The sequence below is a fragment of the Sphaerodactylus townsendi genome, linkage group LG05, assembly GCF_021028975.2.
Source record: "Sphaerodactylus townsendi isolate TG3544 linkage group LG05, MPM_Stown_v2.3, whole genome shotgun sequence".
NCBI lineage: Eukaryota > Metazoa > Chordata > Lepidosauria > Squamata > Sphaerodactylidae > Sphaerodactylus > Sphaerodactylus townsendi.
Genome location: NC_059429.1, coordinates 80934973 through 80951346, shown reverse-complemented (window position 1 = coordinate 80951346; position 16374 = coordinate 80934973). Strand labels below are relative to the sequence as shown.

Sequence of the window (16374 nt, the reverse complement as noted above, 5' to 3'; positions counted from 1 at the left end):
CAATGTTCCTGTTTGTCTTCCCCTAGGAAGACAGGGACCCTCCTTAGTCCAGGAAAAGTAAGTTCTTTTAACATAGCTAGAGGACCTAACTTTCCCTATAAATTAACGTCCATATCTTTGGACCCCCTGAATCAAACTTCACTAAACCTACATGGTATTATCAGGATAGTCTGATGCTGATACCACCCCAGTTTGGTGTAGGTTGGTCCAGGGGGTACAAAGTTATGGACTCCCAAAGCGGGTGCCTCCATCCCCCATTGTTTCCAATGGAAGCTAATAGGAGATGGGGCTACACCTTTGAGAGTCCATAATTTTGGACCCCCTGAACCAAACTTCACCAAACCTGGGTGGTATCATCAGGAGAGTTTCCCAAAGATACCCTGTAAGTTTGGTGCTGCTAGCTTAACAATTGTACCCCTGGCAGCAGGCACCCCCCCAAAAATGTTCCCAGATTCTCTTTTTAAATCCACCCCCTTGGGCATGGATTTAAAGGGAGAATCTGAGGTCCTCAGTTTAAACATTGAAAGTGATGTTGTTTCAGGGTGGGGGATAATCCACCCAAAAACAGCATCACTTTCAATATTGTTTTATCTGGGGACCTCAGATTCTGCCTTTAAGGTGGATTTAAAAGGAGAATCTGGGCTCCCTAATTTAAACACCATTGAAAGTGATGCTGTTTGGGGGTGGATTCCAGCATCACAGCAGTTGCCCATGTGGGGGTGCAAACCTCACATTTTGCACTGAGCTCCATTTTCCCTAGCTACCCCTCTGCCTGGAAGGGAGAGAGAAGGGACTGCCGGCTGCCAGCTGGGAGCCCAGCCGGTGAGGGAGGTGGGACAGGCAGGTCATGGGAGTCTGCCATCCCTTGCCTCGGAGAGCTGCTTTTATAAGCACTTAGGCTGGAGGTGGGGCTTGGGGAGGCATGGCCACTCCCCCAGAGGCAGGTGGAGGCGTGGCCTTGCCCCCGAACCCCCCATTAAAAATCTATACCTACGTCACTGTGTATAATCCTTCCACCACAGATTCCTCTGCTTTTCCAAACCTATGCCCTCAACTCTGCATACATTTTAAGACTCTGTGGATGCTGTGGATGCTGTGTGCTTTGATTATTGCATGCTTGTACATTTATTATTTTTCCTTTAGTAAAATTGTTAAACTTTATTTTGCTGTCCTGAGGATTTCTTGCTTAAGCAACTCTTTGTAAAAGTTGGCAGCCAAGATCCTGAGCTTTCCTGATCCCTCGCTAAGCCAAAGGTCTGCTCTCACTATTTCCCAACTCCAAAAGAGAGAGACTCCCATCATGTCGGGTAACAGGAGATCTCAAACCACCAACTGGACACTGACAACCCTAATTTTCACACTTACTGTATATTTAGAAGAGGAGCTACTTGGTTTTATTAATGTGAATACTCAGCTTAGTAGTTAACATGGGAAGCAATAAGTTAATCAAGCCCAAAATTTTTATCAGGTCAAGTAATCAATTAATGTTGCAGTTCTCACACATATTCCCCTGAAGACAATGGGGCATACATACATGTAGAAATATAATATTCAGCACCTTAGAATACTGAGTTGTTTTTTCCTCAAATTAATATAATTTATGTCTGCAGCACTTCATGATTTAATAAATGAACCCCAAGACACCTGGCAAAAGTTTTTCTACTTACACATTTTTTTAAAAAAAAATCCTGCCATTGAGGACATACACATATACATGCAATCTTGATCACTAGTACTGACATCTCAACCAGGCAATATTACATGCATCTTTTACAATTCTATCGAGTACTATAAACTGTAAAACCAAAACAAAGACCCTAACTATCAGGCAGGTTGATCAAGAGAAACAGCGTTCTAGGACTTGGAAAGAATGGGAGTTATGTCATCTACTTCTGTTCCTTATTCTTGAGCAAGTAATATATTCTCTCTGGCCCTTATTTCCCAATCAAATTTAAAAGCTATTGTAATAAAGAGACTCAAGTTTTGCATGAAGCGCATGTCTGAACAACAGACATAAAATGGCTCACCAGTCATTCCCTAAAGGGGGAGAATCCCTAGACACCCCCAATGCCATAATTAGATGTTAAGATTGATGTATAGTTACCACCCAACTGCACTCCCTATCTCTCTTCTAATTCTCTAGTAAAATGAAGGTCTATCGTCACACATTTTTCTGTCCCCTTCTTTTGTCCAAGAAAAGGAACAGAAGTAGATGACATGACTCCCTTTCTTTCCAAGCTGAGGCAGGCAGAATCTATGTATGATGAAGTCATGTTGTGAGTTTCTTTTACGAGATGCTTCCAAGAAGACTCAGACCCAGGGAAGGGTCATGGCTCAGTGGTAGAAGAAGAGTTTGGATTTATATCCCCCTTTCTCTCCTGTAGGATACTCAAAGGGGCTTACAATCTCCTTGCCCTTCCCCCCTCACAACAAACACCCTGTGAGGTGGGTGGGGCTGAGAGAGCTCAGAAGAACTGTGACTAGCCCAAGGTCACCCAGCTGGCGTGTGTGGGAGTGCACAGGCTAATCTAAATTACCCAGATAAGCCTCCACAGCTCAAGTGGCAGAGAAGGAATCAAACCCGGTTCCTCCAGATTAGAATGCACCTGCTCTTAACCACTACACCACTGCTGCTCCAAGAATATCTGTTTTGCATGCAGAAGGTCCCCAGTTCAATCCTAGCATCTCTAGTTAAAAAGATTAGGTAGCAGATGATGCAAAAGACCTCTGCCTCACATCTGCTGCATGGATAGATGGATCTAGTTAGACTAACAAACCACTGGTAGCTTCATGTGTTCATTAGACATATGAGTATCTAAGTAATAACTAAATATTTGCCATCTGAATATGTTTATTTGCATGATGCATGGTGTTTCACACAGCTACCAACCTGCAAAAGACTGGGAGACAGGGACATGGGGGCACTGTTGGATTGGCAGCATGATGTCATTTCTAGGGACAACCCAGGAGGGCTGTCATACCACTCTAGCATTCAGCAAAAAATCTATGGTTTTTCTATAAAGTGGGTGCTTGAATCCTACAGTATGATATCATTTCCTTGTTTGTCCGGGAATGATGTCATCAATGCAACAGCCATTTTTTTTCATTATTTCTCCCCCGCTGGCCTACTGCTGGCTCGCTGCCCTAACCAGACTACTACCTCCAACTATTAAAAAGAACAGTGTTTTAAAAATCCATTTGAAATTTTTGAGTTGAGAGTTACAGCTGAGATGTTTGTGTGTCCTTTTGATGCCTGCTCTTGCAATCAGTACTTGCTTGTACAAAAGGAAGGTGATGCATTGTATTCAGCATCAGTCAGTTGAAAGATAAATCCAACTATGCAGGTGCAAAGAGGAGACAAACTGCCAGCAATTCCATGCTTGACAAGTAGTCAACTTTAATTACCCAACCATAATTCCAAAGGATGTGTGCCTCTTTTCCAGTAATTGAGAAGATTTATTCAAATTTGCTACTTATTTACAAGCCATGAACAGGCCCTGAAGTACAAGCTAAGGCACAGGGCAAAGCTGTTTGGCTTGATGCTTGAATCACATCTAAATATATGTACTCACATGTAACTGAAGAAGATAGCTTCACCTAATGATTAAATTCCTGATGCAGATTGCAGTATACCTACTGGCAATATGCTCCCATAAGCACCTAGCTAGTAAATTTTCACATAACACTAAGGCTGCTCAAACATCCACTGTCTTAGGTCACTTAAGAGCAAGGAAGCAACCCCTTGACAGGTTGTTCAGCTTCCACTGCACTATATCATGCCACATGCAAGGGATGGCTCAATGAACAGCATAAGGTCTCCCTAACCTCCTCCTCCTCTGCTGCTGCTATCTAGTAGACTCCCCACACCACTGTGCCTCCTTCCACTGCCATGCAACACTTCCCCAATACTTCCCCTGCTTTCACCACTCATTTGGCAGTTTGTCATGACCAACGATGGCATGGCAGAAGATATGAGGTTTCACCCACAGGATGTTCCATTCATTGGGCTGGTGTGCTTGCCCAACAAATCTGCCCACACCAAAGTGCCTGGCATTCCTACGCAACACTCTGTTCTTTCATTTTTCCTCATTGCTAGAATCATTTGGCAGCTGCTTGATATGAATGACTGAACATGAAGCACCTTCTACATAGGCATGGAAACTTTGTCTCAGTAGATTGATGCTTTAACCTAGAAGCTGTTTGGGACAGCTCAGGTGTCATTTTGAACAAGGGTTAAGGCACTCAAGAGGAACAAGAAATATCCAAAACTAATATTCATCTCAACGTGCCCTTGTATAATAAATTGGTATGGCTTCTGCCCGGAAATAACAGGTGTATCTATCTGTTTATTCATATCTTTGTTATCTCCCACACCAGTTTTAAAAGCTGGAACTATTGTTTGTTTGTTATAATCAATCCTTCCTTGTGTTTGCCTGACATTGCCTGGTTTGGGATATGGAACCTGATTTTTCTGTTGTCTTCTCTCCCCCAGTTTGCTGTTTCTTGTTCTAGGCAATGCTGTGATTGGAGAAGGATCCAGTTCTTCTAAATCGGACTCTCCTTCTAATCCGTGGCATATGCCAGGTTTTGCTGCCCTGATCTGTTAATTCCTTAAGCTCTAGTACCTTTCCCCTCCCCAGTGTGAGGATGAGGGAGATGAAACAAGTCAATGTCATTCAGAGGAAGAAACTAGATTGTTCCAAAAGCTTTATGTGTGGTCTGAACATGGATGAAGGAAGGTTTTAACTAAGGCTGCCAGGAAGGAGCGGAAGGCCAAGAGGTAGAAAGAATATATTTATCACCTCATGTGCTGATGTGTTAGCCACGGTCTTGAAGTGACAGAAAACTAAAGCACCTCTGATAAAATAGAAAAACCATCAAGCCACTCAAACTTTCAACATCTACTTGGTGATATAAGTACATGTAGGAAGGCATGACTTCCTTAAGAACCCAGTATAATACATGCCAATAATAAGAACATGAACCTATATAGGCTGCCTATGCCTGCATACAGAAGTTGCACTTATTGGACAGGGATTCTAAGAACTTCAGTATGAACTGAAATAAAAACATGATTGTCAAGGAAATGTAAGCTGATGGACCTTTTTAATTTATATACAAGGTGAGTCCCAGATAGCTTTTGAATTTGTCTTGAGCACTTCACTGAGTCATTTGCATCTGCACAGTAGCTCATTGGTCATTTCTGCACGGTCCAAATATTCTGGGTTGAGCAAGGGAAATATTCTGGTTTGGCCAAGAAGTTAGCACGGTTCCCAGTCCTAAAGCAGGTTTGCCCCATGATATTTACCTCATTCCGGGATTTTCAAAAATCACCAATTTGGTGATTCTTTTCAAAAATCCCAGGTTTAACCCATTGCCATGCAAACACCATGGGAGCAGAACCAATTTATTTTTCTTGCCCGGTCACCTGATCTCCCCACCCTGCTCCCCCCCCCCCCCCGATCTCTGCACCTGACATCATGTCAGTTTTCAACTCTGTGAGCCACCACCCATTGCAGTCCACCCTTCCCAAAACGTTCCCCCAAGCACGTTTTCTGCTCATGGTATCAACCGGGTGCCATTTCGCATGGGTTAATCAGGAGTGGAGTCCCCAAATGTACCCATTTTCTTTTCTGTACATGTACTGGTTGCTCAAAGTGCATAGCTAGGGACATGTACACTTTCAGCTGAATGTTAGTGGGTATATCATGGGGGGGAGTCTCTCGTTTTCCACAAAAATATGAGAACCTGAGTGAGAATGTGATGCTGTGCCCCATTGTTTTTTGCTGCTGCTTGCCATGTTGGGGCCTGCACTGAGCCCTACCCAGAACTGGAAAAAAGGGGAAATTCATTTTCCCCTGCTCGCTGTGGGTTGACCAATCAGAAGCGCAGCCTTTTTGTGGGGGTAATAATGGTCCAAAATGGACCTTGGATGGGAAATGGCCAGTTTGAGTTCAGTGTTAAGGAGGAGTCGGCAGCAACTGCTGGTGTGGTTTTGAGCAATTGGCACACACGCACAACGATGGCTGGCACAAGCAGCAATACTGTTGTTGGGGTCTCCAGCAGGAGCTCTGCCAAGGGACCAGGGAGAGGTGGAAACCAGGGAGCTGATCAGGATCTGGAGCGAGTGCGCAGTCCAGTGGGCCCTTATCAAGAGCCATAGGAACACTGATGTTTTCAAGAAGGTGGCTGTAGAGATGCGGAGTCAGGGTCACAGCTGTTGAATGCCACACCAAGACCAAGTCACTGCGGCAAGAATACAAACGTGTTGTGTAACACAACAGGGTGTTGGGTAACAACAGGGTGACCTGCCCCTTCTATGAGGAGCTCGAAAGGATTGTCAAGGAAGACAGGAACATCAGCCCCCTCCCCCACCGATTATAGAGTCAATCCATCTCCTAGTAGGTTTTCCTCTTTTCTTTATGCCTTCAACATTTCCTAGCATTATTGTCTTTTCCAATGACTCCTGTCTTCTTATAATGTGATCAAAGAATGATAGGCCAGATTAATCATTTTAGTTTCCATGGACAGGCCAAATGGTAAGCAACACAAAATCAATACATCAAATTCTCAATATGGCCATATATGTGGATATTTAAATCTGAAGGTCAGATCCATGAACTGACAAGATAGAACTTTCTACACACCTGAAAAATGCCCCAGGTTTGCAGAAAAAAACTGAAATATAAGAGTGAAACAAAGAAATACATTGGGCAGTTAACCACCCTCCAAATAAACAAAGCTGCACCTGTAACTTTAATAAATAACAAATGCCCTCAGTAACCATTGCTAGGCAACCACACAGTATAGTCAATAGTTCTGGCTTGGTTTCTGCCAAAAAAAAGGCAGGGAGAACAAGACCATTCTGTGGCTGTTTTGGCCTTTCAGGGAGAACTCACTGGGCCAGAGTCAGCAGGAACCATTGGCCGACTTGTTACTATGAGACTTGCATGACTCATCCATGCCTGGCTGTTTGCTACTGTTCAACAGCAGCTGCTCTACGAAATCCAGCTTTGTGTAGTGTTTAGAGTTTCACAGTAGGATCTGGGAGACCCTGGTTGAAATCCACATTCTGCCATGGAATTTCACTGAGCGACCTCAGCCAAGTCACACACTTTCAACCTAACCTGACAGAATTGCTGTGAGGAAAAAAATATAGCAATGTGAGCAGTTTGGGGTCCCCACTGTGGAGACAAGTGGGGGATAAATGAAGTACGTAAGTATAGCTAAAGATGGGGGGGACAGATAAAAGGTAAGTTGGTATGTGGGTAGAACAGAAAGAAGGAAGCAGGGAAAAATATGAGCATGGGTACCATCCACAAGAAAGAAAGAGGAAATAGTGTGGGGAGGGAATACAGGGTTTTCCAGGACCCCCCTGTAAGTTTGTAACATTCCCTGCAACTCATCTGGGCCTGGTTCAGTTTGGCCAACGTTTTCTCAGGGAGACACTGACAGGAAAGGGGAAGGAGAGAAAGTTACATTCAAAAGGGCAGATGAAGATACTTTGGCTGATGGATGGGAAGGAGAGAAGGAAGCAAGGAAAGGGGATAAACAGGTAATGGTGGGAAGAGGGAAGAGGGAAATGAGATGACCCCCACAATTCATCATAGGTCCCCCACTTGACAATAACTCTAATTATCAACATGGCCAAATCTATGCAAGTTAAAGCCAGAAAGTGGAACCATAAACAGGCATGACAGATCTTTCTATAAACCTGAAAAATACCTCAAATTTTCAGAAAAATCAGAAATCCACTGCTCCTAACCACTACACCTATCTGGGAAATAGGAAAATAGTTGGAGGGAACAGGAAATAGTTGGCTAAAAAGATACTTCTCTTAGGAAATGGATGTCATGGGAAGGAAAGAAGAGAAAGCTGAAGGCAGAGGGTAATTTAACTAGGGGATGGGAATTAAGGTAATTTAACTAGGCTAGGGGTGGGAATGAGATGAGGAAGCAAGAAAAGGGGAGAAGCAATAGGGGCTCTAGTATATCCTATCATTGTAACTAGAGCCAGGGGTAGGGAACCTGCGGCTCTCCAGATGTTCAGGAACTACAATTCCCATCAGCCCCTACCAGCATGGCCAATTGGCCATGCTGACAGAGGCTGATGGGAATTGTAGTTCCTGAACATCTGGAGATCCGCAGGTTCCCTACCCCTGTTCTAGCTGTATTCCTTGACTTGTTGTCACCTGCATCCCGCTCAGTAAACCAAGCAGCTACCTGGCCTCAAACACCTGAGAGCAGGTGCCTCGGGGAGATCATTTCAACTGCCCTGTCAGTCACAGCCAACTCACCACACCCCTGTAGGGTGCCCAGAGGTCCCTCACCACTGCCCACCCCCCACCCACCGCAGCCCTTCCTGCCAGCCTCCCACCCATGTTCCAACCAGGGACTCCACGCACCCAGCCTCAGAGATATATTGAGATCAGGCTAGCCTGAGCCATCCAGGTCAGGGCTGCAACAGGAACACCATATCTGCAAGAAAACAGTTGTACATGTTGGCTTTGTCAATTAGACTGTATTAGTTATTGAGTGATGATTATAACTTATTTTCTTACATGATTTGTCTTTTCATGCCACACTGGAAATCGCATCTTGAAACCTCTTTTCTTTACCCAAGAGCCTGACATCAGGGATACTCCACAACTGTTGCGTAGATGGATGAACAAAGGGCCTGGTATAGCAGTGATTAGTGGTTAAGAGCAGGTAGACTCTAATCTGGAAAACCGGGTGTGATTCCCCACTCCTCCACATGAGCAACAGACTCTTATCTGGTGAACTGGATTTTTCCCTGCTCCTACACATGAAGCTTGCTGGGGTGACCTTGGGCTAAGTTACAGTTCTCTCAGAACTCCCTCACCCCCACCTACTTAACAAAGTGTATGTTGTGGGGAGAGGAAGGGGAAAGGAGTTTGTAAGCCACCTTGCGTCTCCTTACAGGACAGAAAGACAGGATATAAAGCCAAACTCTTCTTCTTGTTACTATGGGGCTTGAATGTCTTAGATACACTAAATTACTATACCCAGAAAGCTGCGACATAAAAATACCATAACAATTCCATGTTGAATGTTCTGGAAATGACAGCACAGCTCTTTCTTCATCATTCATGCACTAATACACTTTAGGTAATAAATGCTCTAGAATAATTAGTTTTAGATGCTTCTCAATATTAATTTCAGATTCTGCACAATCTTGTTTGTACATAAAGGCTACATTTGGAACTAAATCTGACCCTAAAGCAATACTTGAATAGTGCCAGAAGCATTTTTTTTAATTAATTAAGTCTCGGGATAAAAATGAGAAAAGCTCCTAAGTACTTGGGCCACACTTCATTAAATTTGTTCAAGAAAGAGCATTTAATAATTAAAAGGGCTGTTGAATGTTTACATAAATCCGCCTTGTGATTTAGTATTGCTATCCAGTCATGTTGAAACTGGTTTACAGCCCTTTAAAGTCAATCTCCCATAGAGTGGGAATGACAACGCATGTTCTTAACTCTATACAACCTATCAAGGTTTATTAAGACACTCAGCATACCAATGGGAATTGACAAGATGAGCTTATTAGATCTCTTATAGGATTAGAGATAGTTGCACAGCTGTCGGATTCTTTTTACCTCTCTGAAGTTTATGGAAGAAAAAAGAGAAGAATTATCATACAGCAAAGCAATCTGCTTTGTGGCCAAAATCAACAGTCCTCTCACATCTGGGGATGAAGGTAGAAACAAAACCTTCAGATATATTCCCATAGGTTCATAATTCCTACAAAGCATCTTGTATTGTTGACTCTAAAAAAAATAATAGAAAAGTGCTCCCCTGATTAGAACATAAAAAGTACTATAAAAGTGGGGTAAAATGTGACGTGACAACTGATGAACCAGGATATTAAAGTGCAGCCTGTTGCCAAAATACTTATAGGACAATGATTCTCTAAAACCACTGTAGCTCAAGGTTGTCAAAAAGCTGCTTGTGAGCAATGCTGGTTTTGAAATACCATGACAACCAACTGCTAAATTTGCCATAGGCTGATACTAGGTCCAAACTCTGGTAGTGATTGTCATAAAAAAATCATACAAGCCTGGATCACATAGTAAGAGTGTGGCAACTCCATAGACATGTCATGTGACCTCTCTGTTCCTGTTTTATTTTTAATTTTCTGTCACATTTTACTCCAGGATGGTTCCCAGGAAGGTGACAGCAACACTTCTGCTTCTATACATGGTAGCCATGTTGGCTAAACAGAGTGAAGGTTTCATCTCTTTCTACGGCCATGGAGACTTTGAAAGGATGCAGGTTAGACTCTTCAGAAATATAGTTCAATGGCAAGATTGGAGGGTATGGAGGGAAGTCATCATTTCACCGTGATATCTCTTCCAGCCGGGGAACTGTAGTTGGGAGATCTGTTGTGATTCATCTCCAGGGTCTATCTGGAAGGGCAACTACAGAAGGAGAGAAGGAAACCTCACCTTGCCATCCTCCCCCCACTCCAATACTCACCTCCCCACCCTAATACTCACCTTCCAATTCTTCCCCCACCCCTAGCCACAGCTTCCAACCCTCTCCCACCCCAAGCCTTACTTTTCAACCAGCCCCCACCCCCAGGCTTCAGCTTGCCACCCTGCTCTACCAGAACCCTCACCTTCCCATTCTCCCCCACCCCAAGCCTCCCCTTTCAACCCTACCACCATCCCAAATCACTCTGTTCCATCATCTTTCACCACAAGCCATTCCTCTCCACTCTCCCCTTATCCTCATCAAGATGAAAACTGGAGGGAGCCCGAAAGGGCAGCTTATGGGGAGGGGGGAAGAGAAAACGCAGGTTTTGCCCCGGGCTCCATTTTCCCTAGCTATGCCTCTGGCTGAAACTCCAAGATAAGAGGTAAGCTCTATCATGCAGTTCCTAAAGAGCTCAGATCAATCCAGAAGGCAGCCAGTGGATTAAAGGGATCAGAGGATATGGAACAAAGGAACATCTAACTAAAATCCAAACTCAGAGAAATCTATTTCTAATAATACATTTGTGCCTAGCTTGAAAAAGAAATAAATCTAAGACTGCCATTGTGTTACTATAAGAATGTGTTCTTGTGGAAACAGTTAACATGAATGAGTTCTGGCTGTCCAGGGAGATTTTAACAAGATTTGGTTGAAGGGAATCTGTGACCAACTACATCTATATTTAAAATGTCATCATAACTATTCTGATACTCTTATTTGTGACCAGCCTAATGACCGCATTCTTGATTTTCACTTGCTTGACTTTAGGAAAGAGAGAGGAACCAAGGGCAAAAGGAATCTCTGGTATTGCAGAAGCGATCAGACACACGAGGTTTTGCCAAGCTGTCAGAAGATGAACAACAAGTCATCAAGGTAAACTGTACACTAGATTATGTCAACAAGAAATAGGAATCAGAGGGTCAGTCAAAGCACCAAACTTTGCACCTACATTACTGATAAGGCCATTTTTATTTTAATTCTATTTGGGCTGAATCTGAACTTTTGCATGCAAGAATTCACCTCAGTATTTAGCTACATTTAACTGTCATGTCACCTACGTCAGAGGTCCCTAACCTTTTTCAGCCTACAGGCACCTTTGGAATTTTGAGAAGACATGGTGAATGCCACCTCAAAATGGCTGGTGCTCAATACATCCCTCCTTACCTTGCAAAGGAATTGCAGTGGAGAATGGCAAGAAAAGTCCAGAGGGAAGGAGGGTGAAAAAGAGAGGGGGACAGAAAGAAGGAAACCTTCAAGAAGGAATGGAACACCAAGCCTGGATGATAACTAGTCTTCTTTATCCTCCCATGGCATCTCTTGCTATTGCATCTATGGAAACCCCTTTCATTTGAATTGTGGATTGTAAGCCAATCCACTTACAAAGATGGTACCCACTTTCTGAAAAGTTTGACAAATCTGAGGGGAAGTACTAGCAGGTGCCATGGCATCCATGGGAACCACATTGGGGAACCCTGATATTTACTAGAGCACACTATTCAAACGTGACCATTTCCTTCTATTCAAATTCCTGTCCCTGAGGCTATGCATATGAAATTCAACTTCAGGTCAGACTGTAGTGTTGATTAGTTCATTGTTAGGTTAAATTAATGATAGAAAAAATGTTAACTTAAAATTATACTACATTCGGGAAAAATGTAGATCAGAACAGTTTCTGACTTTCTGTACCATATTTTTTCAAACAAATGCCCACATCAATAGGAAATTTGCTGTAATGAGCATACAATACATAACCAGGATTGCAGTAAACTACTCTCCTCACATTGAACTGGCTGAACTAAGAATCATGCAGTTTCAAGGAGTTTGACAGCAGTTCCGCATACATACTGTGTTGAACGAAAAGAGCTCACATTTAGCAGAAAATCTTCTATTTTCCCCCAACTTGCTATTTCCTTCAAATCTACAAGATATATATCTTTCTTGTTGTGCCTCTCAAAGCTAACATATTTGTTGTTTATTACTGTAGCTGGAAACTTCCATTACTACCACCAAGCCTAATGCACAGGTCATTTGTAAAGAAGCTAAAAGTATAATACAGATGTTTCAGAGTCCAATATCCAATTTATATCCACAACGCCCTCCCTCTCTCATCATGGTTCTTACAGCCAGCAATGTTGTTCTGACATTTAGATGTTGTCCCTTACTCACTATCCGTAGCGAGCCACAGTACATGAACTCCTCTGGATGCCTATGCAATTGTATTCATTAACCTTGGCCAACAATTCAAAAACTGCACTAGAATCATGATTCCCCTAGAAAGTCCTCATCTATCTCAAAATCACAACACTGCCATCATCCTGCTTCTATTCCATCGAGCCAAAATGCCTTTCAGAAACATTCAAAAGTCAAGAAACTGAATAATGACTAAAATTGGGCACTTTCTGTTTATATTCCCCAGTCCTATTTTTAGGTTTTCCTGTGCGGCCATTGGAGCAGATATTTGCCCAAAAGCTCACCATATCTTAATTCAAGACGTTTGAATCAATCACAGGTTCAAGCATAATTCTATTGATCTCAATCACTATATCCGTGTGTATCATTGTGTACCAGATTGCAGCCTTGAGCATTCCGAAAGCTGATAAGTTGTCAAGATTTACAAAATCATTGTAAAAAGTCCCATTGACTTTTGCAAGCACCCTTCCAATAAGCAATTTAACCCTGCTCTGAAGGTTATCATCTTAAATGCTAAAATACTGGATCAAGAAATACCTTTTAGCAATAACAAATGATCCAGTGCTAACTAATCCTTCCCCTCCAGTGTGCATGATGTGGACTGTGGTTAAAATGTTGGTTTTCCTCGCTTGTTAACCCTGCTTTCCTTCACAGCTGATTGCCCCTGTAGAAATCGGAATACATCTGAACTCCAGACAGCTGGAAAAATACCAAGATGTCCTGGAGGAACTCCTAGCAGAGATATTGCCAGATACTCAGAATGGTACTATGGGAACCTCAAATTCTGCCTTTCCCTTTTCTTGGATGCCCTCTCAGAAACTGGGGCTGAGATTCCAGAAATGGCTTTTGTGTTATGTTTTGCTCAGTTTCAAAAGCTCTTTAATAAAAATATAAATCCTTCTCCTATCAGCATTTATCAAAGCCATTAAGTGCATCCTACCCACAATTCCCCACCCAACCTACTCCCTCAGCAATGATTACATATATTTAATTTTCTTTTTAAATGGACAGGGCTGTCCAACTGCAGTGGAGGCAGGTTTGCTTCAGGTGGGATAGTCATGTTGCTGAGCATTCCCCCTACCATTGGAAGTGCATTTTGATTTTTTATTCCTTGTTTGGTCAAAAAGGAGAAAGGAAATTGGCAGTGTTACCAAAAGAGGAGAAACTTATACTGACAGGAAAATAAAACGTCTTGAGGATATTTTAAAAACCATTTTGGGGAAGAAGTTCACACAGCTCTCTCCCCGAAAACATCTTCAGAACATTTTATTTCTCTCAACCTTGGTTTTTCAAAAATCACTCAACTGGTGATGTTTTCCCCAAAACCTGGGTTGAAGATGTTTTCTGCATGCTGCCCAAACCTCTTACTTTCATTTTCGCTGTTTGTGCCTGCCATTTTGTGTGCTGCAGCAGATTCTCTGTGAAGGTTCCTCATAGAGGTTTCCTCTGCTTGCAGCTCATTCACACACAATTTCCATGTTAAAAGTAGGTGAGGAAAGTTTATTTTGCCTAGCAATCCTGCATACATGTCGTTTTTAGGTTTTTTGTTTTGAGGGGTATGTCTGCAAAGTTATGACATCATGATTAGAGAAGCTAAAATAAGCGCATATTTGTATCGTATCTTTGCAGACATGCCCCGCAAAACAAAAAAAGGAAAAACAACATGGGCGCGGATTGCTAGGCAAAACAAACTTTGTTCATCTACTTTTACATGGAAATCGGACACTGATGAGTTGCAAGCAGAGTTGCAAGCAGAGGAAATATCCGTGAAAAACCTTCACCAAATGATGGAGGCAGGAGAATCTCGCGACAGCACACAAAATGCCAGGCGCAACTGTGAAACTGACAAGAGCTCTGTTGACCAGCAGGCGGGGAAAAAAGAACCAGCTTGGCTGGCAACACTTTTGTTCTCCATGTTGTGAGAATATGAAAAGCCAAAACAGATCTTTTTAAAATGTCTGTAGGACATTTTATGTCTGCTGTGCAGAAAGGACCACACAAACATATTTGCAGAACTGCGAGAAAGGCAGAACACACTGTCTCCACATCTTTCCAGAAGAAAGATTCATATGGGGTTGGATCTAGACTCCAACCTCCAAATATAGCCTACTAATCTCCACAAAATGCTTCTGAAGATTTGGGAGCAGAGCATGGGGAGGGTGGAGTCTGGGGAAGAGAAGAAACTCAGTGGGGATGCTATCCTTTGAAGCTACTATTTTCCCCAGGGAACTGATCTCTGTATTCCACTGATCAATTGTAAATCCAGGGGAACTCCAGGTTCCATCTAGAGGTTGGTAACCTTATTTCTGGGGAACAGGGTTCCTGAGTTGCAAGCAGAGGAAATCTCCATGGAAAATAATATGAAGGGAATCTGCAGCGGGAAGGAGGATCAAAGAAAATTTCACAAAGGGAAGGATGTTGTGGGCTTGTATGTTTAGCAGATGTATTCAAATTTGTTTGTTTGTTTAGTTACTTCATTTATATCCTGCCTTTCTCCCCAATGGGGACTCAAGTGTCTTTCATCATTCTCCTGTCCTCCATTTTATCCTCAAAACAAGGCCTTAAAATGATTAAAGTACACAATGTTCCAAGGCCTCCTACATCAAATGGTATTACTTCTTTATATTAATTACTCCTGTGCTTTTTAAAAACTGATCTCAGGCATGGGCTTGCACATAAATATTGCTGCTAATAACTCTTTACAATTACTTATCTTTCCCCCTTGAAATGATACAGATTGTATCTGCATAGGCTTGGTCTGAACATACACATGTCATTTACTGATGGAAGCAAGACCACTGTTTTTCAAGTACTGCCAAAGTATTTGTGAGCAATCGTCAAACTAATCCCAAGGTTTTACTGAATTAATAAAGCCTTTTGGATTTGGGGCATAATGTTCGATTTACCTCTACATTCATCACAAGAGACCAATATCCAAAGAGATGTCCCAAGCTCATCTAAAAATGTAATTAAAATCTCTTGTTTAGTATATCATAATTAGAACTGGCAAAACCCTAATGAAATAGAATTATAGCCCGTTTTATACAAGTGGTAAACTGTGCAGGATTATAATGTACCCTCTGAAGACATAAATGAGATTGGACTTAATATAATGTAATAATACACATTTGTTGTTTGAGACCGGGACTTATGCAGAATGTATTATTTAAACCAGAATGTGGGGGTGAGGGGTTTCTATGTGGGAGACCAGACAAGCAACATTTTAAGATTGTATAACACTGATTCATAAGCATACTTTTTATTGTTTATTCTCTTTATAGCTAATTGATGTTCTCAGAATCAGAAGAAAAAAGGGAAACACTTCCTGAAAATTCACTTAGTGGAACATCTATCCATAAGGCACTTGGAGAAAAAAAATTCTTATGTGATATTAAAGCATGAAACTGAATTACACCATTTGTTTGTTCAAAGTTCATTTGAAAGAATATAGAATGACAGAAACATGTCGCCATAAATCATTGGGTAGCTGTAGGGTACATTAACTTTCATTTACAGAATTATTTGTGAAAACAAAGTATTTTAGACACTGCCCTCTTTCCCATTCTCAGGGTCAAGTGAAATATTATGCTTGTTATGATGATTCATAAAGCCCTAGTACAAGCAACCTTGGATAGAAACCTAATTCTGACTAAAGTATGCTCAGTTGTTTGCACGTGTGTGCTGTTTC

General features: G+C 42.2%; 1 protein-coding gene across 1 annotated transcript in view; it reads left to right on the top strand.

Moving 5' to 3' along the window:
* Positions 1 to 16095, top strand: part of MLN (motilin) — a 92433-nt gene extending 76338 nt beyond the window's left edge. Inside the window, exons 2-5 of the mRNA XM_048498493.1 lie at positions 10178 to 10295; positions 11265 to 11369; positions 13341 to 13449; positions 15968 to 16095. Coding sequence (XP_048354450.1) covers positions 10179 to 10295; positions 11265 to 11369; positions 13341 to 13449; positions 15968 to 15975 — 339 coding nt within the window. The 5' untranslated portion in view covers position 10178 and the 3' untranslated portion in view covers positions 15976 to 16095. The remainder of the gene's footprint in view (positions 1 to 10177; positions 10296 to 11264; positions 11370 to 13340; positions 13450 to 15967) is intronic.
* The last annotated feature ends 279 nt before the right edge of the window (positions 16096 to 16374 follow it).